This window comes from Acomys russatus, chromosome 25 (genome assembly GCF_903995435.1).
Source record: "Acomys russatus chromosome 25, mAcoRus1.1, whole genome shotgun sequence".
Taxonomy (NCBI): domain Eukaryota; kingdom Metazoa; phylum Chordata; class Mammalia; order Rodentia; family Muridae; genus Acomys; species Acomys russatus.
The window spans coordinates 2762232-2790174 of record NC_067161.1 but is presented as its reverse complement, the minus strand read 5'-3'; the positions used below and the strand labels follow the sequence as shown (position 1 = coordinate 2790174).

The window sequence follows — 27943 nt, the reverse complement described above, 5'->3', positions numbered from 1 at the left end:
CAACTCAGGGTTTGATAGACGACTGTGACGTCACTGCAACTGCTTTCCCAAGTCGCGAGCATGGGTCCTAACTGGAGTAAGGAAGACAGAGCCTCGGAGGCTGCCTCCTCCAGCCACACTCATATGACAAGTTGGAGGCCATCTGGAAATGGGCAGTGAGCAGTCCACACTGGAGGCAGAGTGGGAGCTATCCACACCCAAACAGAACACACCTCTGATTTCCATGGCAGGCCTTCCCTGTGTGAAGGGTGACCTGTGTAATTTCTGGAAGAGAGCTGATGAGCAGGTAAGGATCAGTGGTCATCCACCGTTTCCCTAATGGCTCATGAGGGAAGAATGAGTCTTATGTTTCTTCCTGGTCACGTGTAGGCTTCCCAAAGAACCCATGAAATGGGCCCGAATCTGTACTGTCTGGCTCTTTACAGAGTTTGCCAACCCCCAAACCTACATTTCATTATAGGATTTTTAAAAAAACTGTTGATGCCCTGAACAAAATCAGGACTCTATGAGGAAGAACAAAAGATAAAATACACCCTGGTAGAATGAACAAGGTCATCTCACCTCAAAACATTTTTTTTAAAATTTAAAAGATAGAGATGAGTACAAAAAGTAAAGTAACATACGATTCATACGGCTGCCACCCACAGACAGCCTGCTCCAAGCTCCTTCACTGTTTGCGAAAGAGAAATATTAAACCTATAGCAAAGTAGGTTTCATCCCCGAAGCTCCTGGTTTTACCCCCAAGGTCTGGCTAGAAGTTAGGCTGTTGGCGGTGGTCAGTGACCTTCACAAGATTGGCGAGGACTTTTGGGGAAAAGGAACCTGTATACATTGCCTGTGGAAATACAGAAAAGTCTGGCCACTGTGGAAGTTGGCGTGGAGATCTCTGAAAACACTAAAAATAGCAGTACCATGTGATCTGGCCATACCCTTCCTGAAGGAATCCAACTCAGGACACGGAAGTGACACCAGCACGCCTGCTATCATGTCACCAGTCACAGTGACTAGGGTGTGATGCCCATGTGTCCATCGAAGGATGACTGGATAATGACAATATGGGTACACAGTGAGGTTCTATTTGGCCACAAAGAACAAGCCATGCTGCTTGGAGGGAAGGAATGGAAGTAGAAATGACCATGGTAAGTGAAATAAGCCAGACACAAAAGACAAGTATGTTTTCTCTCATTCATGAAATCTGGGGGAGGAGATAAAAGCAAAAAACGGGGGCTTTTATAGGGACCCTGAAGAAGAAAAAGGGAGAAGAAACTAAGGGTGACAAGAGGGGACAAAAATAGACAAAGTACATTGTATGTATGGAAAGGTCATAATGAAGCCAGTTCTTTGCACCGCTAATATATACACATTTTTTAAAAACCCACAGAACTTTTCAGTAAAAGTGCAAATGAAGAATTTTTGGCAAAAAAAAATAATGGCTACTCCATAACCTAAATGAAGAAGCAGAGACTGGGCCTGAGCACTTTCCTGTCCTGTCGGAAGAATCCCAGACATTCTTCTCTGGGCAGGACAGACACATGCCCTCAACACAGGCTGCGCCACCTCCAGGCACACTCACTACAGGGCTCTCGGGCTTCTACAGCAGAAGATGCAACCACGAGACTAAGGTTCCTGTGAACTAAAGGCGTGGGGGCCTTTACCTGGGAGACCAGGGAGTGGAAAGGAGGAAGGAAAGAGGCAAGACATGTTGCCAACATGGAACTCATGCCTGTGAGGTCGTGTTCTCTTGACACTCCAGAGTCACCTGGGAGATGAGATGGTCCTCTGTGGCCTTGTGCAGAGGGGTAAGTCTGCTCCCTGTGGGCAGCGCCAGTCCCTGGCTGAAACAATAGGCTGCAGAAGTGGAGGAAGAAAGCCAGGCACCGTCATCTGCTTCCTGATGGTAGACTGGATGTGGCGCTGTCTCAGCTCATGTTGCCTTGACTGCCACACCCCGATGAAGTGCCTCCCTGAACTAGGAGCTAATGCAAGCCCTTCCTCCCATGAGTTACGTCTGCCAGTGCTTTATCACAGCAGCAGACGAAGAACCTCACACACATACTTGTCTCTCAAGACGTCCCAAGCCCACATTTTAAATTATTTTATTCCTATTTTCTGGAGCCACAGTTCCCATTTTCAGTGACCTTTTCTTGGGGTCTGTAATCCTCAGCGAATGTGCCCACCAGGATTTATACCGCAGAGGAGCTGGCCTGCATTCATGGGGGCTGGGATTCTGGATCACATGCGCAAGGTGACAGGAGAAAAAGGCTCAATGTGTGGGTCAAAAAGCTGCTGCTTGCTGAGCCCATAGGAGAGTTACAAGTACCCACAAATCAGGCCCCCTGTGATATCCTAGAGTCCCCTTTAGCATAGAGTCTTTGGAATATTCACATGCTAAGTTCCCTGGCTGGGTGGACCAGCTCCTTCCCTGCAGAGGCCCTCCAGAAGCTAACCCTGTATAGCTGTGCCCCTTTCCCACCTCTGCTGACCATGGCCATGGCCACTAAAGATGCTCATTAACACCCTCTGGGTATTCAAACAGATCCAGGACAGGACTAAGCCCATCCTTGCTACCTCCCCACTGGCACTGGAGAGTTCACTTGACTTCCTGCTCTTTAGGGTTTCCATGTCTGTATAAAGTCACAATGGTACTTGCTTGCCATTGTAGCATTTATTAAATGGTAACTAGTAATATTCTAGTCATAGTTTTAAATGTACATGGTAAAACTGATCCTCAAGAAGGTTAGCTACCCTTTGAATTTAACTTTCCACTGGAGACAAGGTGAGGCCATTGCAGGGATAGGACCCCCCTTACCCCCTCCCCAGCACAGTCAACAGACAGGCATAGAATGACCGCTCTCAGAGACAAGGGTCCAAGCAATATTAACATCAGTATGCTAAAGGTACCAAAAGGAAAACGTGTTCCCTAAGTCTCAACTTATCTAACGTGATGTCATGTCAGTTGTTTCTCACTAACAATAATGAGGAAGCCGAGGAGAATGAAGACAATGTTTAACAGGTGCAATCAGCACTAATGAGCAGCAGCCAGAAACAGACACTGGGTCACGAGACTGGACCAGCTTCCCAGGCTTAGAGGCCAGCAGCGCCTTGCTGCACAGCTCTGCAACCACAACGAGATCTCGGCCTCTAAGACCTCTAAGTTTGCATGCCAGTGCAGTGGAGAGAATGCTTCTCAGGAGCGGCCTGAGCGGGCGTGCCAATGGTGACAGAAACACGCCCAGCTTTAGCCATGGCTCTTAGGAACCTGTTTGCCTCCTGCATCTTTGAGGAGGAAAGTTCCTCCCTCAGGTGTCTTGGCACTGAGGAGACATGAAGTTGGAAATTAACGTTTCCCAAGTAAATGGGAAGCTCAGATCGAGGCGCTGTCCTAACAGGACAGACTGGTGCTAAGGTGCGCCGGCTGCCCGGCATGCTGCCGCTACAAGGATGGGCCTCAGCTGCACTTCTTCCCAGAGGGCAGCGCTTGGAGGCACTGAAGGAAGTGCTCTCCTTCTTCTGAATCTATGGAGTTATAAATGGACACAGCCTTGGACAGACCCTTTCCTAATTATGGATGTGCTGTGGTTAGCTCCCTCCCTCACCTGTACTGTGGGCGTGAATGTGGCATCTGATGAGTGGGCATGGAAGATTGGCTTGGTTGTTTTCCAGTCACTGTGGTAATGACCACGGCAACTTATAATAGAAACTGTGTAATTTATGGCTCATGGGTCTAGACAGTTAGAGTCCATGGCCATCATGGCAGGGAACATGGCAACAGGCAAGCAGTGGGAGTGCATGCTAATATCTTGATTCTCAAGTCAGGAGGGAGGGAGGGGGAGAAGGAGATGGACATGGCGGGGGGGGGCAGACAGAGAGAGGCAGAGCGAGAGACAGAGAGACAGACACACACACACACACACAAACACACAGAGAGAGAGAGCGAGTAGAGAGGAGCGAGAGAGAGAGAGAGAGAGAGAGAGAGAGAAAGAGAGAGACAGAGACAGACAGACAGACAGACACACACACACACACACAGAGAGAGAGAGAGAGAGAGAGAGAGAGAGAGAGAGAGACAGACAGACAGACAGACAGACAGACAGACAGACAGACAGACACAGACACAGACACAGAGATATCTTGGAAAGCAGTGGGCTTTTGAAACCTCAAAGCCTGGCCATAGTGACACACCTCCTCTAACAAGGACACACCTCTGAATCCCTCCTAAACAGTTCCACCAATGGGGATGAAGCACTCACACACATGAGCTTATGGAGGCCATTCTCGTTCAACCACCACAAGAACCAGGACTGTGTCTGTCCAACTATGCTTATTTTACTTCTAAGGCCATCATCGATAGGCAAACACTCTAACATTCTATACATTTCTTGATTTAGTGTGTGTATGAGCCTGTGTGCAAACACCATGGTATACGTGTGGAGGTCAGAGGGCAACTTGGAGGATTCAGTTCTCTGCCTCCTTCGTGTGGGTTTCCAGGATTGAAACATGTCACCCGGCTTGGTGACCAGTGCCAGTACCCACTGAGCCATCTCTTTGGCCCTGCCAATGCTTACGGGAAGCTAAAGCAGAGCAGCAACATTAGGCAACTGCAGCTGATTCTGTGCAGCGAAGGCCTAGAGCGAGGCTGTGCTGCCGGGAAGCAACAGTGGACACAGCAGGTGAAGGAGAATTCGAGCTGTCGAGGAAGTTAGGCTGTTCTGTTCAAGCAGGGGCTGTGGGTAAAGTGTCCCCACAAAGAAGGTCATGCTATGGTGTCACCCTCACTGTGAGGTAGCAAGAGAGTGAGAACATAAGGATGGGGCCCTGATCCAGTGGGTTCGTGGCTTTTTAAGAGAGACCTGGAGTGGGAAGCTGGTGTTATCACGTGACATCCCATACTACCTTAGGACTACAGGAAATGGTCACTAGGAGTGAAAGACTTTGGCAGGTGTGACCTCCTGATCTTGAACTTGCTAGATTTCATAACGATGAGCTAAATGAACCTTTACTCCTTAGAAAGGGCAGCCTGTGGTCCTAGTGCAAGAGAAAACGGACTAAGACACCAGGGGCAGCAGGATTTTACAAAGGAGTCTCATTGATCATTTCAGAAGATCTGCTATTTTAAAAGTACGATTTGGAGTCCCAATAGGATGCCTTCCCCTCTGTCCCAGTTTCCTGGTAAGTGAAGGCTTTCGTGGGACATGGCCCTTGGGCTAGTATGCAGATATAAGTGAGTATATACCATTTGATTCTTTCTGCTTCTGGGTTAACTCACTCATTATGATCATTTCTAGCTCAATCCATTTATCCACAAATTTCGGGAATTCCTTGTTTTTAATAGCTGAGTAGTATTCCATAGTGTATATGTACCACAGTTTCTTTATCCACTCTTCTACTGAGGGACTCTAAATGAGAGACGCATGGGAGAATAGCAAAATAAAAGGATACAGAGGGTCCTAGAAATCTACAAGTAGAACAATATGATAGGCAGATTTGGGCCCAGGGGTCCCGCTCAAACTAAGGCACCAGCCAAGGACAATACAGGAGGTAAACTTTAAACCCCTTCCCAGATCTAGCCAATGGTCAGAATATTCTCCACAGTTGAGTGGAGAGTGTGATATGACTTTCTCACGTACTCTGGTGCCTCACATTTGACCATGTCCCCTGGAGGGGGAGACCTGGTGGCACTCAGAGGAAGGACAGCAGGTAGCCAAGAAGAGACTTGATACCCTATGAGAATATACAGGGGGAGGTAATCCCCCTCAGGAACAGTCATAGGGGAGGGGAATAATGGGAAAATGGGGGGGGGGAGAGGAATGGGAGGATACAAGGGATGGGATAAACATTGAGATGTAACAAGAATAAATTAATAAAAAATAAATAAAAGTACGATTTGAAAGAGCAGACAGAATATTCTTACTTCGCATGTTCCAGACTCCTTCTTTCTAGGTGCTACAACACAACACTTTTGCAAACACTTGCGCTTTAGAATGCTCTGTAGGCTGGGAAGATGGCTCAGACCCTGCTTGCTGAATAAAGAATGAAAACCCGAGTGCAATCCCTAGAACCCACACTAAAAATATAAATGCAGATGTGGTGGGATGCCTTCGTAATCCCAGAACTGGGAGGTAGAGACAGGCAGATGCCTGGGGCTTGCTAGCTGGCTGGCACAGCCTGATCACTGAACATCTCGGCCAAGGAAGACTCTTGTCAAATAAGGTGGATGGTGCTTGAGTGACAATCCTCAGAGTTGACCTCTGACCTCCACATGCAGATGGTATATATGTACGGCGCACACACACACACACACACACACACACACACATACACATACACACACACACACACACAGAGACAGAGATATAGAGACAGAGAGAGAGAGAGACAGAGAGAGAGAGAGAGAGAGAGAGAGAGAGAGACAGACAGACAGACAGACAGACAGACAGACAGACAGACAGAGATGGAGAAGGAACCTCTACTTGTTTTGTTTATTCCTCTGGCCTGAGTGCAATTGAGGAGGCTGAGCTGTTTGCTGAATGCACCCGGACTGCCTTAACTTCGGGAATCAGTCAGTAGAACACTTCACACGCCAGATTCTCGATTTATAAATGTTTACCATCAGGACTTGATTTTAACTTTAATTAGCTCAACTGTTAAGGATACCTCCAAAGTGAGAAGTGAAATCCATCACTTCACACCAGATGTAGCATCAGCAGTTGGTCTTTTATCTTTGATGGTGAAGGAGATGCAGGCATCAAATGACTAAAGTGTGATGCTATACAGTGAACGGATCAAAACAGAAAACTGACCAAGCCTGGGAAAATGAATGATGGCTAGATGCTAGGAGAAAGAGAGTGAAACTCATCAAGGTGATCTGTCCCCAGAAGCGCGGGGTTCTATGAAGCTTTAAAAAGGCACACTTGTCTGTTCCTTTCCAAAGTTGGCTGAGAAGAGAAGCTACCAAGGTAAGGTTCTTAAAAGTGCACTTCAGACAGAGGGCTCTGAGGGTGACCACCACTGCCCTGTGGCACATTCCTGCATGTGACAATTCTGACTATGGAATTATGCACCAAAGGCTGTTTACTAGAACGGATGGTGAAGTGTGTGCTTTAACAAGTAGTCAAAAGACAAAAATCCCAGAATAGCTGAAAACAATCTTATATCATAAAAGATCCTCAGGAGGAATATCCATACCCAATCTCAAGCTATACTATAGAGCAATAGTAATTAAAACAGCATGGTACTGGCACATCAATAGGCTGGTGGATCAATGGAATCAAATCGAAGACCCAGAAATGAATCCACACACATATGGTCACTTGATTTTTGACAAAGAAGCCAAATCTATTCAATGGAAAAAGGATAGCTTATTCAACAAATGGTGCTGGTCTAACTGGATGTCTACATGTAGAAAAATGCAATTAGACCCATATTTGTCACCATGTGCAAAACTCAAGTCCAAGTGGATTAAAGACCTCAACATAAAACCAGAGACCTTAAATTGGTTAGAAGAAAAAGTGGGGAAAAGCCTGGAACACATAGGCACAGGAGACAACTTCCTGAACAGAACACCAACAGCCCAGGCCTTAAGGTCAACAATCAACAAATGGGCCTCAAGAGGCTGAGAAGCTTCTGTAAGGCAGGAGATACTGTCAACAGAATAAAGCGACAGCCTACAGACTGGGAAAAGATCTTCACCAACCCTTCATCCGACAAAGGTCTAATATCCAAACTATATAAAGAACTCAAGAAATTAAACATCACCAAACCAAATAATCCAATTGAGAAATGGGGCTCAGAATTAAACAGAGACTTCTCAACAGAGGAATATCGAATGGCTGAGAAACACTTAAAGAAATGCTCAATGTCTTTAGTCATCAGAGAAATGCAAATCAAAACGACTCTGAGATTTCATCTTATATCCATCAGAACGGCTAAGATCAAAAATTCAAGAGACACCACATGCTGGCGAGGATGTGGAGAAAGAGGAACACTCCTTCATTGCTGGTGGGAATGCAAACTAGTACAACTAATTTGGAAATCTATCTGGTGCTCTCTTAGAAAACTGGGAATAGGGCTTCCTCAAGACCCAGCTATTCCATTCCTTGGAATATACCCAGAAGAAGCTCCAGCACACAACAGGGACATATGCTCAACCATGTTCATAGTGGCCTTATTCATAATAGCCAGAACATGGAAACAGCCTAAGTGCCCCTCAGTAGAAGAATGGATAAAGAAACTGTGGTACATTTACACTATGGAATACTACTCAGCTATTAAAAATAAGGAATTTCTGAAATTTGTGGACAAATGGATTCAACTAGGAATGATCATAATGAATGAGTTAACCTAGAAGCAGAAAGAGTCAAATGGTATATACTCACTTATATCTGGACACTAGCCCAAGGGTCTTGTCCCATGAAACTCTTCACTTACCAGGAAAGTGGGACAGAGGGGAGGACATCCTATTGGAACTTTAGGTGAGAGGAGCATGGGAGAATGGGGAAACAGAAGGATCCAGAGGGTCCTAGAAACCTACAAGAAGAACATTATGATGAGCAGATCTGGGCCCAGAGGTCCTGATCAAACTATGGCACCAGCCAAGGACAATATGTGTAGTAAACATCGAACCCTTACCCAGATCTGGCCAATGGACAGGACATTCTCCATAGTTGAGTGGAGAGTGGGGACTGACTTTCATATGAACTCTGGTGCCCCATATTTGACCATATCCTCTTGATGGGGAGGCCTGGTGGCACTCAGAGGAAGGATAGCAGGCTACCAAGAAGAGACTTGATACCCTATGAACATATACAGGGGGAGGAAGTCCCCCTCAGTCACAGTCATAGGAGAGGGGAGTAAGGGGAAAATGGGAGGGAGGGAGGAATAGGAGGATACAAGGGACGGGATAACTATTGAGATACAATATGAATGAATTAATAAAAAAAAACCAAGTAGTCAAATATAATTGTTAAATTCCACAGCAATTTTGCATCTAGTTTTGTGGCTCTTCCCCTTCTAAACTAGTGGTCCCTTTTCTTAAAATTAAAAAATAGCATGCATTCCTTACCTATTCTGAAGACTATCAGGCTCAGAGTAGCCTAACTTCCCACAGGAGCTGGATGCTTTGGTCTAGCTTTTGCATGATGCACAAGGTTGACAAGCCCATGCCTCACAGACTGTATGCTTGGAGCAACTCTGGCTCAGTCTGAAGAGTGTCACGTGATCCCTTAAAGAAGGAAGCCAGGTGCTTTGGTTAAGAAACACCCATCTAGTTAATGGCTTGCTGAGAAGTCTCAACTTAGTTCAGGGTCATAGAACTGCAAATAGCCCTTTATGGAGCACTCACTACATGATGGTATGGTGCCCAGTACTTGTAGGGCATGCATCATTTTATCTGATGCACCAACCCTGAGGTTAGGAAGAGAGCCTTTGTTTCACAAAAGACAAAGTAAGGCAGAAAGATGCCACCTGGCTAAGGGGACACCAAAGGATGAGGCTGAAGTTCTGTCCCAACCCATGACCCAGCTTCTCCCACCTCACCTGCCCCAACATCAGCCACTCTGGACCACTTTTGTAAGTTTTTCCTTATTGGCATCCTAGCTATACTATTACTTACTTAGTACCTGTGTTTAAGTTATTAAGTGCTTGTGCCTGCAGACATTTTACATGTCACCATGGGCTTTCCTATACCATCTCTACTCTAAGCTGCATCACAGGCACCAGGCATAGTGCCAGGCTCACCCAATCTACTGAGAAGCAGAGGAGGCCCTCTGAGGGCAGACCCCACCGTGAGCTAGCCACATTACCACAGCAGGTTTCCAGAAGCACACTGTCCACCAAGGACTCAGAAAGCAAAAGCACCTGTTTCAAGGGAACATGCCCTGGAGACAGGGGCAGGCCCTCCACATGGCTATGGCCAGCTGTATACATGTTATGTCTTGCCAATTCCATGCCCACCACATGGCTATGACCAGCTGTATACATGTTATGTCTTGCCAGCTCCATACTACAAAAGCATTGCTGTTAGCTCTACAGTGATCTCAGGTCAGCAAAGCCCCAAATATTTACACCTGGATGGTTTTCAAGAAACAGTCTTATGGATATCTACTCTAGGCTAGCGCTTCTTGAATTTTTCTACTTTTGACACTGTTTCACTTGAGACATTTTATACAGCCCTGAAATATAAAATAGGTATGCAAATAAAAAATCGCTGACAAATCAGTTACTTATCATAATTTTTTGTATATGTATAGTTTTACCATTTATTAAAAATGAAAGCAAATCTACACACTAATGAGATAGACATGGTTGTTTATCTTATATAAAGATTTAAATCTTGGGGCTGGAGAAATGGCTCAGCAGTTAGGAGCACTGGCTGCTGCTTCCAGGGGACCCAGGTTCAGTTTCTAGCATCCACATAATGGCTTACAACCACCTGTAACTCCAGTCCTAGGGGATCTGATGCCCTTCTGGCCTCAGTGGGCACCAGGCATGCACATGATACAGACACACATGCAGGCAAAAAAAAAAAAAAAAACCTGTACACATAAAATGAATAAATAAAAATTTAAATAGAGAATTAAATCTTGGCTGAATAGTTGATACTGGAAGGCATTTTGCAGAGCAGACACTTTGACTTTATGACTATATTGCTGAGAATGCCAACTCACAGAAGTACGCAGTACAAAATGGTGGCGGCACACGGAGGGCCATCTCAGGAACTGTTGCAAATTCTGTCCTAATTACAACCAAAACCGTTAACATATCTTAAAGAAAACTGAAGCCAGCACCTCAAACAACAGTTTTTAAAATAAAATACCCGAACACAACACCATCCAAAGATAAAGTGATTTGATTCTTCCATGCTAAGGGATGACTGCGGGCAACAAGCGTCTTTGTTTTCTGCAGTTAAGCTATTATGTTTCTACAATAGCAGAACATTTTTGTATGTGCATTTAAAAACACCCTGCAATTCACAACGTATTAATAATCTCAAATTTGAGCAAAGGCACTCAGGCAGCAGCACTTGGGGGTATCATATGGAGTGATGATACGTGCAATGCCAAGTGCACACATTAGGTGTTCAGAGCCAAGGCTGTAATGCTGTGCAAGCAACACAACACAATACCAATGCTGCCAGAAACGCCTCAAGCTGTGATGGGCTAGATTTTGAGTGAATTTTTAATCAGTTGCGTGACCCCATATATGAGCAGGACTTGGTTTAAGAAGCAGTGTTCCGGGCAGGCATTTCCCATCCAGAACTCAGCTGACCATTTCAGGCAGTGTGGGCATCACTAGTGACTGCAGCTGTAGGGCTGATGTGAATCAAACCAGGTCCTGTCCCTGTTAACAAATATGTCTTTATTTATCAAGGGGCCACGAGTGTGTGCCAGGCTCAGGGGTGGACATGCATTAGTGAGAACAGCTGGGCCCTTATTTCCTGGCGGCATCAGGACAGAAATAGTGTCAATGCAACGGTGAGACAGAGGACCCCAACGTTCTCTTCTCCCCGTAGTGTGGACCTGGAAACCTGACCTCTTCATTCTTAAAAAGCTTGAAATCCTAAAACCACAACCAATGGCTGAGAGCTCGCCTTTTCTTTCTGTTTCTTTGTTAAAAAGCACGCAAATGCTAGAGATGAAACTAATTCTGTGAAATTACCCATTAACTTTTGCAGGAGAGATCAACTTGCTAGAATTTTTCATAATTGCCAGCTGTGCCCCAGGCTCTTTAATACACAGTCCTTAAGCTCTGTGCTGAGAATGGAGGGAAAGAAAAGGTGTCGCGACATTGAGGGGAAACGTGGGCAGTCAAAGAGTTCCTTTTTTTTTTTTTTTTTTTTTTTTTAAGATTGAAAATTTAAACTGCAATCCGCATTAACTGGGTCACATATTAACCTTCTGCTGAGAGACGCCTGAGGGACGAGACAACGTCCGCTCCCACCCAGATTTCATTATCTACGATCTGTCTTTGCAACTCCAACTAGGTAGCAGGTGAATTAAGGGGAAAACCAATTTCTACCTCCCTTGGACGCGCTGGAATTGATTATCCCCAGGCAGAGGAAAATACGACTGGAAATAGCCAGGGCTGCTACAGACTGTGCACCTGTCCTGCCCTGATACCTGTGCATTCCTACCAGTTAGTGACAATGTTTTTGTACCATACAAAGAAGCCCCCAGCCCACCCCCACTTTCATTGACTTCCAAAGTAGAAACAGGAAGCATCGTTTCTAGGGAAACCTGAGGTTGGAAGCTCTTGGTTTTTTGGATCACAGAGCGCATTCCTACACAAATGGTGGTCTATTGTGTGGTGACAGCCCTTCCTCCTCATTTACCTCATCCCATTTACAAAAATTAAAGCAACAATGGGAGATGATTGTTGATGCTCATTATTAAATCATTTATTCATCCCACACAATGATTCAGAATTATTCATTAAACTTGCTGGAAGGAAGCAGGGTTTTATCTCTGCAGTGGCTTGGGGAGGGATGTATTCTTTAAAAGGATATTTTATAACAACACAATTATCGTAATTAAAAGCTACCCTGATCAGCTGATGAGCTTCTGACATATGTTTGAGCACTGGCATTTTAGCACTAGGAATAAAATGAGACTGAAATACTAATAGGAAATAATATTGCTGTGGGGACAAAAGCCAGAGGCAACATTAAATGCTACCTGCCACCACCACCCCGGTTTTTATCAAGGTCTTTAAGTTAATGAATTTTACAAAATATCACTGAACTTCTGGCTTTCCAAAATGAGTTCAAATTCTAGTGCTATGACTTCAGCCACTGTCTGCATTCCTGAGCGGTCAGTGGCACCCTCCCCACCCTCCGTCCTGAGTGGTCAGTGGCACCCTCCCCACCCTCTGTCCTGAGCAGTCAGTGGCACCGCTCCCCACCGTCTGTCCTGAGCGGTCAGTGGCACCCCTCCTCACCCTCCGTCCTGAGCAGTCAGTGGCACCCTTCCCCACCCTCCGTCCTGAGCGGTCAGTGGCACCCTCCCTACCCTCTGTCCTGAGCGGTCAGTGGCACCCCTCCCCACCCTCTGTCCTGAGCGGTCAGTGGCACCCCTCCCCACCCTCCATCCTGAGCGGTCAGTGGCACCCTCCCTACCCTCTGTCCTGAGCGGTCAGTGGCACCCCTCCCCACCCTCTGTCCTGAGCGGTCAGTGGCACCCCTCCCCACCCTCCATCCTGAGCGGTCAGTGGCACCCCTCCCCACCCTCCGTCCTGAGCGGTCAGTGGCACCCTCCCTACCCTCCATCCTGAGCGGTCAGTGGCACCCTTCCCCACCCTCCGTCCTGAGCGGTCAGTGGCACCCTCCCTACCCTCCATCCTGAGCGGTCAGTGGCACCCCTCCCCACCCTCCGTCCTGAGTGGTCAGTGGCACTGCTTCCTACCCTCCGTCCTGAGCGGTCAGTGGCACCGCTCCCCACCTTCTGTCCTGAGCGGTCAGTGGTACCCCTCCCCACCCTCCGTCCTGAGTGGTCAGTGGCACCGCTCCCCACCCTCCGTCCTGAGTGGTCAGTGGCACCGCTCCCCACCCTCTGTCCTGAGCGGTCAGTGGCACCGTTCCCCACCCTCCGTCCTGAGTGGTCAGTGGCACCCCTCCCCACCCTCCGTCCTGAGCGGTCAGTGGCACCCCTCCCCACCCTCCGTCCTGAGCGGTCAGTGGCACCCCTCCCCACCCTCCGTCCTGAGCGGTCAGTGGCACCCTCCCTACCCTCTGTCCTGAGTGGTCAGTGGCACCCCTCCCCACCCTTCGTCCTGCACACAGGAATCTACTATCCAAACATCCCGACCTAGCAGCCGGGGTAGTTCTGCCCATGCCTGAACTGCAACTTCAGATGTTGTCCATGTTTGATCCGTGTCTGATGGGGCCTGGCTTAGCATGCCATGGGAGTGCACAGGTGACAGCAGCAGGGGCCTTGACCTCTCTAGTTTTCCCTGGTGAAGTGGGCTTAGGTGAGGATCCTAAGGCTAGGGGCAAAGAAGATGCATCTACTTACACCAGAAGGTGGTGACTGGGGGAGAAACAGGCTGTGGGAGGACCCTAGAAGACAGGCAGATGAACACGGTGCCTGTGATGTGGAGGGCACACGATGTGGGCACATAATCTGAGTTGGAGTCTGACCTGAGCCAGACCTAAAGGCAGGGACAGATGGACACTGTCTCTATCTCCAAGGAGGTGACAGTCTAGTGAGAGACTCAAACATGTCACCACTTGTAAATCTATTTGACAAGTGCTGGGATCAAGAAAACACTGACAAGGAACTCAAGGGGAAAAGGGCTCTAAACCAAAAAGGTAAAAACTGAGTATGTTTCACCATGTGACACAGAGGCAGCCAGAGCAAATGGCAAGGTCTTCTGGGAAGGGCAAGTGAGGAGCTGGACCCTGTGCTGGGGCAGGAGAGTGTGTGTGGGGAGGGCCTGGCTATGCAGCTGCTTCAGTGAAGGAGGCAGGGAAAAGGCCACGTCTGAACACAGTCCTGCCAGGCAAGGAGGCCACTGCTGGGCCCAGAGCCCTCAGGATGCCAGGGCCCCGTACCACCGAGAATGGCAAAGGAAGGTGAATTCCCTCCTGGTCAGCTTCATGCTGGCAAAGCAACTTTTGGACTGTGGTCTGGCTTTCCCTTTAATTCTGCCTAGGGGGAGGGGCTGCATGGCCTGTGCTTGTCCTGCTCAACGGAACCATGGTAGATACCAACTTTAACAAGATGGGGCCATGGGATTCGCTTCAGAAGCACATAGTCCTGGTTCCGGAGCCTGTGACAGCTGTCGTATCCCACAGGCAGTGCCCTCTGCTGCGGATGGCTACCACACTTCCTCCATGGATGCCCTGTTAGCACTGCAGGTCCTCTCAGCGTCTGTACATTCTCATGGAAGGCATGTCCTGGTATAGGCAGCCCAGAGCCACACACCACTCGAGAATGTTGACAGAAAGGAAAACAGACAGAAGGGAGGGGACTGCATTTGCGCCACTTACATGTCATGGAAGGACTGGGTTTCGTGGCACTGAATGTTCCACTGGCCTGATTCTCTGTTGCAAAAACAGTTGCCAAGGTGGAGTGGATGCTGTCCAGAGACACTCAGGCCACTTCCTTGGCATCAGAAATGTTTTCCACACCAACTCATAAACTTTAATAGAACTTTCTCAACCTGATCTCCATGGAACAGTTGGAAAATGTCTCTCATTATGTGAGCTTTTTCTAAAAACGTCTCAGGGGTACAGAAGGCCTATTGGGCTTCCACACCAGAGGATGAATAAAAGAGTAGCGGGAATGTTTCTTCCTTTTCTTTCTTTCTTTTTTTAAAACAAATTTTGGCTCTTGAGTGAGCCCACCTCCAATCCTTGTTCCTTCCTGGGCCGGCTGAATGATGGGGGGCATATACTACAAGTGTCTGCTACGATTGAGCTGTAGAACAGTCTAAGGAGGTCAGAGGGGGATAGGACACACAGCCCTGTCATAGCAGGAGTCATGGCAACTGCTGATCCCTTAGGGGAGCCAGCTAAGGCACTGCATTTCTCTAGAGAGGCCACAGTTGGGGACTTAGGGAGGAGGGAGGAGCAGCTGGCAGAAGCTAAGGTTTGCTTTTGAGCCAGGGCATCTTTACTTTTGATTGCGCACTTGTGATCGCATGAATGATGGGTTGAAGTCTACATCAGAGAGATCCTATCCACACATCTCCCTGTCCTAACTCAAGGAGGAGCCATAATGCACCCCAGGACCAGTCTACTGTAGCCTCGCCACAAGGATTCCTGCAGGACACACAGGACTCTTTGTAGGATGCTTGGTTCTTAAGGCTCACCTGTCCCTGAGCCAGTTAGCGTTTCCCTCAGAAATGAAGGAAGCTGCCTGCGGGCCACATTCTGGGCCCTTCTTCTAGGACCCCCTGCCCTGAGACCCCCATCCTCAAATGTGGGCATCTACTTCAGCTGCTGCTTGGTGGGCCAGGGGCCAGCCTAAATGCATCCTGGGATTACTACCCTTAACCGCCATAAGAGATCTGTAGAAACTGAGGCAGGCAGGAAGAGGCAGCTTGTCCACAGCCAGACTACTAGTGAGTGGGACAGAACCAACCAGTCCCATCCAAACCCTTGTCCACTCTTCAGTCTGCCAGGTGGCAGAAGGAGGTGGGCACACCCACACCCGGGCACTACCTGCTCTGGTGAGCTTGTCTGCCAACTCCTTCCGCACGGTCTTGGTGATGTTGAAGTAGTCATCATCCTCATCAATACTCTGCAGGAACAGAGGGATGTGCTGGAAGACAATGGCATGCTGGCACTGCTGCTGCTCCGCGATGCTCAGCTGCTGGTCCAGCCAGCGGTCCTGGGCCTGCTTCAGTTCTGGGCACCTGGAGGCATCGTACAAGAACTGGGAGTTGAGCACCAGGAACAGGACGCCCCCGACCCAGAAGCTGAAGTAGTCATCTCCCCACGTCTGGCAGAACTCCTCCACAGTCTCGGCTGTTGGGACATTGCCCAAGTCATGGTTGCCACTGACCAGCACCAGTGGGATGTCCTGATCAACAGCCCTCAGTACTCGCTGCAAGTCCTTAGTTTGTTCTTCCCGCCAGGGAGTTCCTGGAAAAAGAAGAGTGATCACCTGAGAGGGCTGTAGGCTGCTTGTTCACTTATCTACTCACAAGAAATTGAGACAGAATAATTGAGAATGACTGTCATAGAAATGTCCAAGAGCAGGGACCCAGTAAGAGCAAACGGATGGAGCACATATCTGTCTGCAGAAACACTTCAGCTCGGCGTCCCTACGGTTGCCTGCTGAGATGAGTTAGCAGAGAAGCAACTCTGCCTCAGGGTGCACCTGGCCAAGCCTGTGCTGTCTGTGTGGTCCTGGTTTTGATCCCATCCCTCCAGAGGAGAAGTCTTAGATCCAGAAATGGATGTGCCAAGTGTCCCAGCACAGGAAGAGGTGTTTTGTGTCCCTTCGGGCACTCAATAAGGCACACAGAGACTCAGCATCTTAGTGCTCAGCACACCCTCCCTTCCACTCTGGCATGCAGGACTCAGAATGGAAATGGTTATTTGAATAGGGAGTTAGAAAATGTGTGGGCAACCAGCATCCTCCTTCTTCAGATTGCTGGCTTCCGCACTTCCTGTAATAATGTATTAAAGCTTAATAAATGGATTTTGAAATGACCAATTCAATTCCACATCTGTTCTTCACAGCCTCTCTGTGTGAATTTATTTAACAAATATTTATTGGGCATTGACTATGTGTGAAGTATCAATTTAGTGACAGGGATAAGCACAAATCCTTTCCTCTAAACTGGGGGGTTGGATTGTGTGTGAGGAAAATTACAAATACGCACTCCACCTGCCTGTGATGTCATGAGGAGTGACTGAGAAAGGCAAAGCAGGGTGAGGATGTAACCCCAGTGCCATAGACAGCTGAGAAAATGACGGAGAAGAGCAGGCCCACTTCCCTGAAAACAATGAGACCCACAGCAGAGGGAATCAAAGCCAACACTGCAAATAACAGGAAGGTTCGGAAGGTCCCCGGCAAATGATGGGTAAACACTGGAGTTGATGCTGCCATTCCCATTACATGAGTCATAATACCTGCACATCCCATAAAACTGCACGCTTATATGTCAATTGGAAGTAAGCCTTAGAGAATGCCAGGAAAAGCCTCATGAAGCAACTGAGCTAAGAAAGGTGGAAATGCAGAGATGAAGGGCTTGAGTCCTAACACAGCAAGTCTGAAGTCGCGACGCAGTCTAGGAAACCAAGCGTTGCAGAGATGACAGCTGCACAGCACAGAGGCTAATGTTTTCCAGGGGCTTCCCTGCCTTGCTACTCTGGAGGCCCCAAGCGAGCTCCTCCCCCTAACGCTGGGGCTCACATTCCCTTTGCCTTTAGTGGTTACTCTTTGCTCCTAGCCTGCCCCAAGGGCTTGGTTAAATGGCCAGTGATGGTAGCTGTCTACCATCTGTTCCTCTTACTGTCCCTGCTTTCATGCCATGCACAGTTACCTGCACATTCTTGTGTAAGGTCAGAATTTAAGTGTCTCACTGATGAAACAAATAATAGAACGAAATGCCACTCTCCTTACTGATACAATACTGTCTTAGTCACTGTTCCATTGCCTCATGAAGAGACGCCACGACTGCAGCAATTCTTATAAAAGAAAGCATTTGATTGGGCCTGGATTACAGTTTCATAGGTCTGGCCCATTATCATCATGGTGGGAGGCTGTTTAACAGGTCTGCTGAAATCTTCACTATGATCCCATTAGCCTCCTTCCTCTCCTGTCTAGGGTGGGTGGGTTGGAAGGGAGGTATAAACATTAAAGAACACCAAATAAAGTACATTTGAAAAATGCCTATACACTATTCTCTTTATGAAGACTTCTAGAAAACTGCCAGCCCTGGCTGTCCCTCACCCTGATGAAGAATGCTGTGATGTTTAAGGATGGCCACCCTAGAGTCCCTACAAGCCAGGTACTGTTCCAAGACTGGCCCAAGCAGACAAGGCAGCTCAACCAGAGAGGCATCAAGATTTGAACCAAGCTGTCCTGATTATGAACAAAGGCCCTAGGTCTCAGGTGAGGGACTCAGCCAGCTTGACCCATGAACCTGAACTTGATGACACTAAAGCAGAGAATCACCATTCGTTTTTAAGTCTATTTGTGTTTTTTCCTGGAAAACATTAAAGTACTTTCATTTTCTTTATTAAAAATAATTTTTATACAATATATTCCAAGCACAGTCTCCTCCCAGATACTGCCCACCTCCACACCCATCAACTCCATGCCTTCCCTATTAAAACAAAGAAATAGACAAACAAGCAGGGAAATAAAAACCCAAACAAACCAGAATAAAAAAAGATGGCATAAGAATCATGAAACAGACACACACACACAGTAAAAACACAAAATCAGAAACCATAATATACAAGAAAAAGATGAGTAAGATTTTTTAAAAATGCTCAAACAAAGCAACATAAGATAAAATATCTCTCCAAAAAAACAAACAAACAAACAAAACAAAAAACCAAAAACCCACAGTGATAGCTATTCTGGGCTATCAATTTGACTACATCTGTAATTAACTAAAAATCTCAAACTGGAGAGCATATCAATAAGGGATTTTTAAAAATGTGAAGTAGGAAGACCCACTTCTAGTCTGGATCTCTAGGCAGGAAGACACACAGCTCTAACTGGGCTCTTGAGATGGGAAGGTGCCCCTCTAATCCGGGCCACAACTTCTGCATGTCTATCTAAGGACATGAAGAAGGAGGCTTCTGCTCATGCCTGCTTGCCCTGGCCTTGCCAGCAAATCTATTCTTTCATGGCATCAGAGCCTACTTCTTTGGGATTTGGGCATCTACAGAAGATCATCGGAGACATCCACCCTCATGGACTGAACAGCTATTAGACTCTTGGACCTTCCATTCACAGTGAACCATTGTTGTGGCTGACTTCCAATATCAACTGGAGCTAAGTTCTTGGTTAGCAACAGGAGCTACTCAGCCACCTGAAGGCATGAGCTCAATCTAGTGGAGTGAGCCTTAAATCCTACAACGTTGGTGTCACTACTGCACCAGCATTTCATGCAGGCAGGTCACTATTGTTTATATTGAAGGGTTTGTAGCTGGGTTGGGTTCACTTCCTCCTGTTAGTATACAGAGTATCTTCCAGGACCATGGACTACTAGTCAGTAGTAGAAGTAGGTGCCTCTAGTTAGGCACCGGTTTGACTTCTCTGTGTTCAATGAGATTATGTGATTATCTTCGGCAATAGTGCCTTATCATTTTGTGAACAGCAACCAATAGCCTTAGCAGTATCTGTGTTTTAATAGGAATAGCCCCCATAGGTTCATAGATTTGAATGCTTGATCTCTAAGGAGTGGCATTATTAGAAGGTGTGGCTTTGATGGAGGAAGTGTGTCACAGGGGGTGGGCTTTAAGGTTTCAGAAGCTCCAACCAGACCCTGTATCACTCTTTCTTCCAGGTTTTACTGAAATGTAGAGCTCTCAGCTACTTCTCCAGCACCATGGTGGCCTCCATGTCACCATGCTTCCCGCTATGATGATAATGGACTAAACCTCTGACACTGTAAGCCAACCCCAACTAAATGCTTTCCTTATCAAGAGTTGCTATGGTCAGAGAGCCAAGATGGCAGTGCCCAGCATGTATGGTGTCTGGGTAGCAGGACTTCAGTGACAGCAGAGTGAGCAAGAGGCCATGCTGAGGACTCCAAAATGCCAGCATCTGTGCTTCCCAGGTGAGAAGAGAGCCCACGGATGCTGGCAAAGAGCAGCCAGAGCCTCTGGTCACCTGACTATTCCAGCCATCCAAAGGAAAGTTCCAGGTTTCAGCCTTTTGCCACCCAACTCCTGGGACCCAGGGAAATGGTTGCAGCCTCTGGACCATTACCCATCTCCCTGAAGAGACAAGCCAGACCTTAGGAAGATAAAGGATCTTGTTCTAAGATGGCAGCGCCCAGTGCGCATGGTGTCTGGGCAGCTTGAGCTCAGAGATCATGAAAGGAGGAAGCTAGTGGTGGGGATGCTGACTATAGGAGTTCCCCTGGCAAGAGGAGGGCTCCTGGGTTCCTGAGGAGACCTGCTGCTGGTCCTCAGGATCATACAGGTAGACACCCCTAGTCTAATCCCCTGCCTGTGGGTCTAACAGGGACAGAGCCCACTGAAGAGAATGGCAGACTACTCCCTGAGAGCCAGCAGCCTGTCTACAACCATACCCACCATCCCAAGGAGGGCTACTCCAGAACATCTAGCCTCCTGTCCATGGCTCTTCCTTTGTGAGAAATCCCAGTGGGCACCAGGAACAACCACCCAATACCAGAGACAGCCAGATGGCTAAAGGCCAGCATAAGAACACAATAATCAGAATCCAGGAAAAGATGGCACCAGAACCCAGTTATTCCACTGCAAACAGCCCTGGATACTCTAACACAACTGAAACACAAGAAAATGACCTTAAGCCAATGGCTATGAAGATGATAGAGGCGTCTAAAGAGGAAACAAATAAATCTCTTAAAGAAATACAGGAAAAAAAAACAGGTGAAGGAAATGAATGAAGTGATTCAAGTCCTGAAAATGGAAACAGAAATAATAAAAGAAAACAAAAACTGAGGAAATCCTGGAGATGGAAAACCTATGGAAGAGAACAGGAACTGCAGAGGTAAGCATCGCCAACAGAATACAAGAGATGGAGGAAAGAATCCCAGGTGTGGAAGATACAGCAGTTACATCTGTCAAAGAAAATAGTAAATCTAAAAAATTCCTGACATAAAACATCTGAGAAATCAAGGACACTGTGAAAAGATGAAACCTAAGAACACTAGGAATAGCTTTAATCTTCCGAGCTCTGGGATTCAGAAAATATTTTCAACAAAATCATACAAGGAAATTTCCCCAACCTAAAGAGATGCCTATAAACATATAAGAAACTTAGAGAACACCAAATAGATTAGACCAGAAAAGAAAACCCTCCCACCATATAATAATCAAAACACTGAATGTACAGAACAAGAAAAAAATATTAAAAGCTGCAAACAAACAAACAAACAAAAAAGCCAAGTAACATACAAAGGCAAACCTATCAGAATCACACCTGACTTCCCAACAGAGACTCTAACTGGCAGAAAGGTCTGGGAAGATGTCTTGCAGACCTTAAGAGTCCACAGATGTTAGCCTAGACTACCAAACCCAGCAAAACTTTCAATCACCATAGGTGGAGAAAATATGATATTCCACAACAAAGCCAAATGTAAACAACATCTCTATGCACAAACTCAGCCCTACAGAAGATACTAGAAGGAAAACTAGAAGGAAAACAAAAGAGTTGCCATGGTCATGGTGTCCTTCACAGACATGGAAACCTTAACTAAGACAAAGGCCTATGTTGTTTGGAGGTTACCATGGAGACCCTTCCCTGGAATTAGAGATTTCATTTAGTGGCACAAGATGTCTAGTTGGGACATCATTTCCTCTGGTATCTAGTGACTCCACTTAGATTTCCTTCAAAAAATATATATTTAAGGAGCTTCTACTGTGCTAGTAGGTTTCCATATGACCCCTCAATTACCCTTATTTTATCTGTCCCTCCTATAGTTTCTCCATTGCACTCTTTTCCATTTAATCCTCCTGTTCCAGTGACCACCTCGTCATCTCTAACTATATATTCTGTTTCTCCTTCCTTGGAGGTCCTCCCCACTCTCAGTCCTTATTCTATATATGACCCCTGTGGTTATTCATAGAGTAGCATGCCTAGGGAAGGCTAATGGGAGAATATAAGTCATAATTTCTTTTTGGATCTGGATCACCTCATTCAGGATAATTTTGGTGGTTTTAGCCATTTACTAAACTTTTCATTTTTTGAAGAGATGAATAATACCCCATGTGTAATTGCACCACATTTCCATTATCCATTCTTCAGGTGATGGACATGTAGGTTGTTTCCAATTTCTAGCTACTATGAATAGAGTAGCAGTGAATATGGGTGGGCAGGATGTAGAGTCCTATGGGTATATGCTCAAGAGTGGTACAGCTGGGTCTTGAGGATATTTTTGATCTGCCTGAGGGAGCACCACACTGGTTTCCACAGTAGCTACATAAGCCTACACTCCCACCAGCAATGGAGCAGTGTTCCCCTTGCACCACATCTTCACCAGCATGTGCAGTCATTTGTTTTAATTGGTCTGAGTCATTCTGGCTGGTGTAAGATGAAATCTCAGAGTAGCTTTGATATGGTAGAGGATTAAGGATGTTCAACAATTCTTCAAGTTTTTCTCAGCCATTTGATTTTCCTTTTTTGAGAATCTCTGTTTAGTTAGATCTGTACTCCATTTAAAAAAGTTGGATTGTCTTCTTGATGCCCAGATTTTTTAGTTTTTAAAAATATATTTTGGATATCATTTATCTATTGGACACGTAATTGGTAAAGATGTTTTCCCATCCTGTAGCCTGCCCCTTTGTCTGACTGACAGTGTGTCCTTTGCTGTACAGAAGCTTTTCAGTTTCATGAAGTCCCATTTATTGTTCCTACTTCCTGTTCTGTTCAGAAAATCTTCTCCTATGACAGTGAGTTCAAGACTATCCTCCACTTTCTCTTCTACTGCATGCATGGTATCTGGTCTTATATTGAGGTCCTTGATCCATTTGGAGTTGAGTTTTATGCAGGGTGATAGGTATGACTTTATAAGCATTCTTCTACATGCAGCTATCCAGTTTGACCAGCACAATTTGTTGAAGATGCCCCTCCCACTCAGTGTGTATTTCTGGCTTCTTTGTCAAAAATCAGGTGTCCATAGGAGGTTAGACATGTCTGGGTCTTCAATTCAACTCCATTGATCATTGTGTTTTTTATTACTATAGCTTTGTAGTATAACTTAAAATCAGTGGATGGTGATACCTCAAACAGTTCTTTTATTATTCATAATTGTTTTAGCTTTCTTGGGTCTTTTTGTATTTCCACAAGATGCTGAAAATTATCCTTTTAAATTCTGTAAAGAAATTGTGTTGTCAGGCAAAGGACCTCAACCTAAAATTACTCACCAACAAACTACTTTTAACAACCAGTGAAGGATCCCAGAAGATACTTACCAACATCAGACACATCAAGATGAATAAAGGCCAGCATAGAAACATGAACAAAACACAAAACAATATGGGATCTCCAGATCCCAGCTATCCCAAAGAAAGCAACCTAGAGAACCCAAGCACAATTGAAATACAAGGAAAAGACCTGAAATCCCCAGTAATAAATATGATAATGGAGGAAACAAATACAATCCGTAAACAAATGCAGGAAGAGGCAGCCAAACAGGTAGAGGACATAAAAGAGGCCTATAGAGAGTCACTGGAAGGAATCCAGGAAAATTCAACCAATCAGTTGAAGGAAATCGATAAAACAGTTCAAGATCTGAGGATGAAAATGGAAACAATGGTAAAGACCTGGACAGAAGAAAAATGGGAAAGAGAATGCTTAGGCAAGAAAGCAAACAAAAACAGAGGCGAGTTTCTCTAACAGAATCCAAGAGATGGAGGAATGAATCTCGGGCCTAGAAGATACAATCATAAGTCTTGAAGCAACCATCAAAGAAAATGCTAAATTTGAAAATTTTCTGACACAAAACATCCAAGAAATCAAGGACACCATGAAAAGATGAAACCTGAGAATAATAGGCATTGAGGAAAGAGAAGACGCCTGACTCCAAGGCCCAGAAAATATTCTCAATAAAATCATAGAAGAAAATTTCCCAAATTTAAAGAAGGAGATGTCTATAAACATATAAGAGGCATACAGAACACCAAAAGTAGGCCAGAAAAGAAAAACCTTCCGTCATATAATAATCAAAACACAAAATATTCAGAACAAAGAAAAAAATAAAAGTGGTAAGAGAAAAGGGCCAAATTACATTTAATAGCAAACCTATCAGAATTATACCCGAATTCTCAGCAGAGACCATAAAATCCAGAAGGGCCTGGACAGAGATCCTGCAAACCGTAAGAGACCGCAGATGCCAGGCCAGACTAATATACTCAGCGAAACTTTCAATAACCACTGATGGACAAAACAAGATATTCCATGACAAAACCAAATTCAAACAATACCTTTCCACAAATCTGGTTTTACACAAATTAATATAAGGAAAACTCCACCCCAAAGGGACAAGCTACAACCAAAACTACACAGGAAATAGATAGCAAAACACAACCATACAAACTCCCTATGGCAACCAACATTAAAAATTAAGGATCTTAACAATCACTGGTAATTAATATCTCTCAATATCAATGGACTAAATTCTCCTATAAAAAGACAGAGACTAACTGAATGGATGCATAAACAAGATCCAACTTTCTTCTGCATCCAAGAAACACATCTCACCCATAATGATAGACATTACCTCAGGGTAAAAGGCTGGAAAAAATATTCCAAGAAAATGGTCACAAGAAGCAAGCTGGTATAGCCATTCTAATATCCAATAAAATAGACTTTAAACCAAAATTAATCAAAAGAGATGAAGAAAGACACCTCATACTTATCAAAGGGAAAGTCAACCAAGATAACATCACAATTCTGAACATCTATGCTCCCAATACAAGGGCACCCACTTTTGTAAAAGAACTATTAACAAAGCTTAAACCACACATCAATCCCCACACATTAATAGTGGGAGGCTTCAACACCCCACTTTCACTGAAGGATAGGTCACTGAAACAGAAATTATGCTGAGAAATAATGACATTAACCAATGTCATGAATTGAATGGATCTAACAGATATCTACAGAACTTTTCACCCAAACAGAAAGGATTATACCTTCTTCTCAGCACTCCATGGAACCGTCTCCAAAATTGACCACATAGTAGGTCACAAAGCAAGCCTCAACAGATACAGGAAGATTGAAATAATACCGTGTATCCTATCAGATCACCATGGCTTAAGGCTGGACTTCAACAACAACAGAAATAACAAGAAGCCTACACATACATGGAAACTAAACAATTCTCTACTTAATGACACATGGGTCAGGGAAGAGATAAAGAAAGAAATTAAGGACTTCCTGAAATTCAATAAAAATGAAGAAATAACATACCCAAATTTGTGGGACACATTGAAAGTGGTGCTAAGAGGAAAATTCATAGCAGTAAGTATCTTTATAAAGAAAATGGAAACATCCCACATAAACAACTTAACGACACATCTGAAAACCCTGGAAATAAAAAAGAAGCAGAAACACCCAAGAGGAATAGATGTCTGGAAATAATCACACTCAGAGCTGAAATCAATAAATTAGAAACAAAAAGAACAATCCAAAGAATCAACAAAACCAGGAGCTGGTTCTTTGAGAAAATCAACAAGATCGGCAAACCATTAGCCAAACTAACGAAAAGGCAGAAAGACATTATCCAAATCCACAAAATCAGAAATGAAAAGGGAGACATAACAACAGACACTAAAGAAATACAAAGATCATAAGATCTACTTTAAAGGCATATATGCCACAAAATTTGAAAAACTAAGGGAAATGGGCAACTTTCTTGATTGATTCGACTTGCCAAAATTGAATCAAGATCAGATAAACAAATTAAACTGTCCTATTTCTCCTATAGAAATAGAAGCAATCATTGATAGTCTCCCAGGCAAAAAAGTCTCAGGGCCAGATGATTTCAGTGCAGAATTCTACCAGACCTTCAAGGAAGAGCTAATACCGATATTCTTCAAGCTACTCCAAAAGATAGAAATGGATGGAACATTACCAAATTCATTCTATGAGGCCACAGTCACATTGATACCTAAGCCCCACAAAGACCCAACAAAAAAATAGAATTTCAGACCAGTTTCTCTTATGAACATTGATGTAAAAATACTCAATAAAATACTCGCAGAACGAATCCAAAAACATATCAGAGATATTATTCACCATGACCAGGTAGGCTTCATTCCAGGTATGTAGGGATTGTTTAATATATGGAAATCCATCAATGTAATCCACCACATAAACAAACTGAAAGAAAAAAACCACATGATCATCTCCTTAGATGCATAAAAAGCATTTGACAAAATCCAGCACCCATTCATGTTTAAAGTTCTGGAGAGATCGGGAATTCAAGGCACATACCTAAACATAATAAAGGCTATATACAGCAAGCTAATAGCCAACATCAAATTAAATGGAGAGATACTCAAGGAAATTCCTCTAAAATCGGGGACCAGACAAGGCTGCCCACTTTCTCCATATCTCTTCAATATAGTTTTTGAAGTTCTAGTCAGAGCAATAAGACAACACAAGGAGATCGAGGGGATCCAAATGGGAAAGGAGGAAGTCAAACTATCCCTATTCGCAGATGATATGATAGTGTATATAACTGAACTCCAAAATTCCACCAGAGAACTCCTACAGCAGATAAACACCTTCAGCAAATTGGCTGCATACAAAATTAACTAAAAAAAAATATCAGTAGCTTTCCTGTATACAAATGACAAACATGCAGAGGAGGAAATTAGGAAAACCATACCCTTCACTATAGCCACAAGCAATATAAAATATTTAGGAGTAACTCTAACCAAGCAAGTGAAGGACTTGCTTGAAAAGAACTTTAAATCTCTGAAGAAAGAGATTGAAGATGACATCAGAAGATGGAGGGATTTACCTTGTTCATGGATCGGGAGAATTAACATAGTAAAAATGGCCATATTACCAAAAGTAATTCAATGCAATCCCTATTAAAATACCTGTAAAATATTTTAAAGACATTGAAAGATCAATTCTCAACTTCATATGGAGAAACAAAAAACCCAGAAGAGCAAAAACAATCCTATACAATAAAAGATCCTTCCGGAGGAATCTCCATACCCAATCTCAAGCTGTACTATAGAGCAGTAGTAATTAAAACAGCATGCTACTGGCACTGCAATAGGCTGGTTGATCAATGGAATCAAATCGAAGACCCAGAAATGAATCCACACACATATAGTCGCTTGATTTTTGACAAAGAAGCCAAATTTATTCAATGGAAAAAGGATGGTTTATTCAACAAATGGTGCTGGTCTAACTGGATGTCTACATGTAGAAAAATGCAATTAGACCCATATTTGTCACCATGTGCAAAACTCAAGTCCAAGTGGATTAAAGACCTCAACATAAAACCAGAGACCTTAAATCGGTTAGAAGAAAAAGTGGGGAAAAGCCTGGAACACACTGGCACAGGAGACAGCTTCCTGAACAGAACACCAACAGCCCAGGCCTTAAGGTCAACAATTAATAAATGGGACCTCATGAAGCTGAGAAGCTTCTATAAGGCAGGAGACACTGTCAACAGAACAAAGCAACAGCCTACAGATTGGGAAAAGATCTTCACCAACCCTTCATCCAACAAAGGTCTAATATCCAAACTATATAAAGAACTCAAGAAATTAAACACCACCAAACCAAATAACCCAATTGAGAAA

The 27943-nt window shown here is 44.9% G+C and overlaps 1 protein-coding gene across 1 annotated transcript in view; it reads right to left on the bottom strand.

The window, feature by feature from the left end:
* Cpped1 (calcineurin like phosphoesterase domain containing 1) overlaps positions 1-27943 on the bottom strand; it is a 125730-nt gene that overhangs the window by 14680 nt on the left and 83107 nt on the right. Inside the window, exon 3 of the mRNA XM_051167344.1 lies at positions 16160-16582. Coding sequence (XP_051023301.1) covers positions 16160-16582 — 423 coding nt within the window. The remainder of the gene's footprint in view (positions 1-16159; positions 16583-27943) is intronic.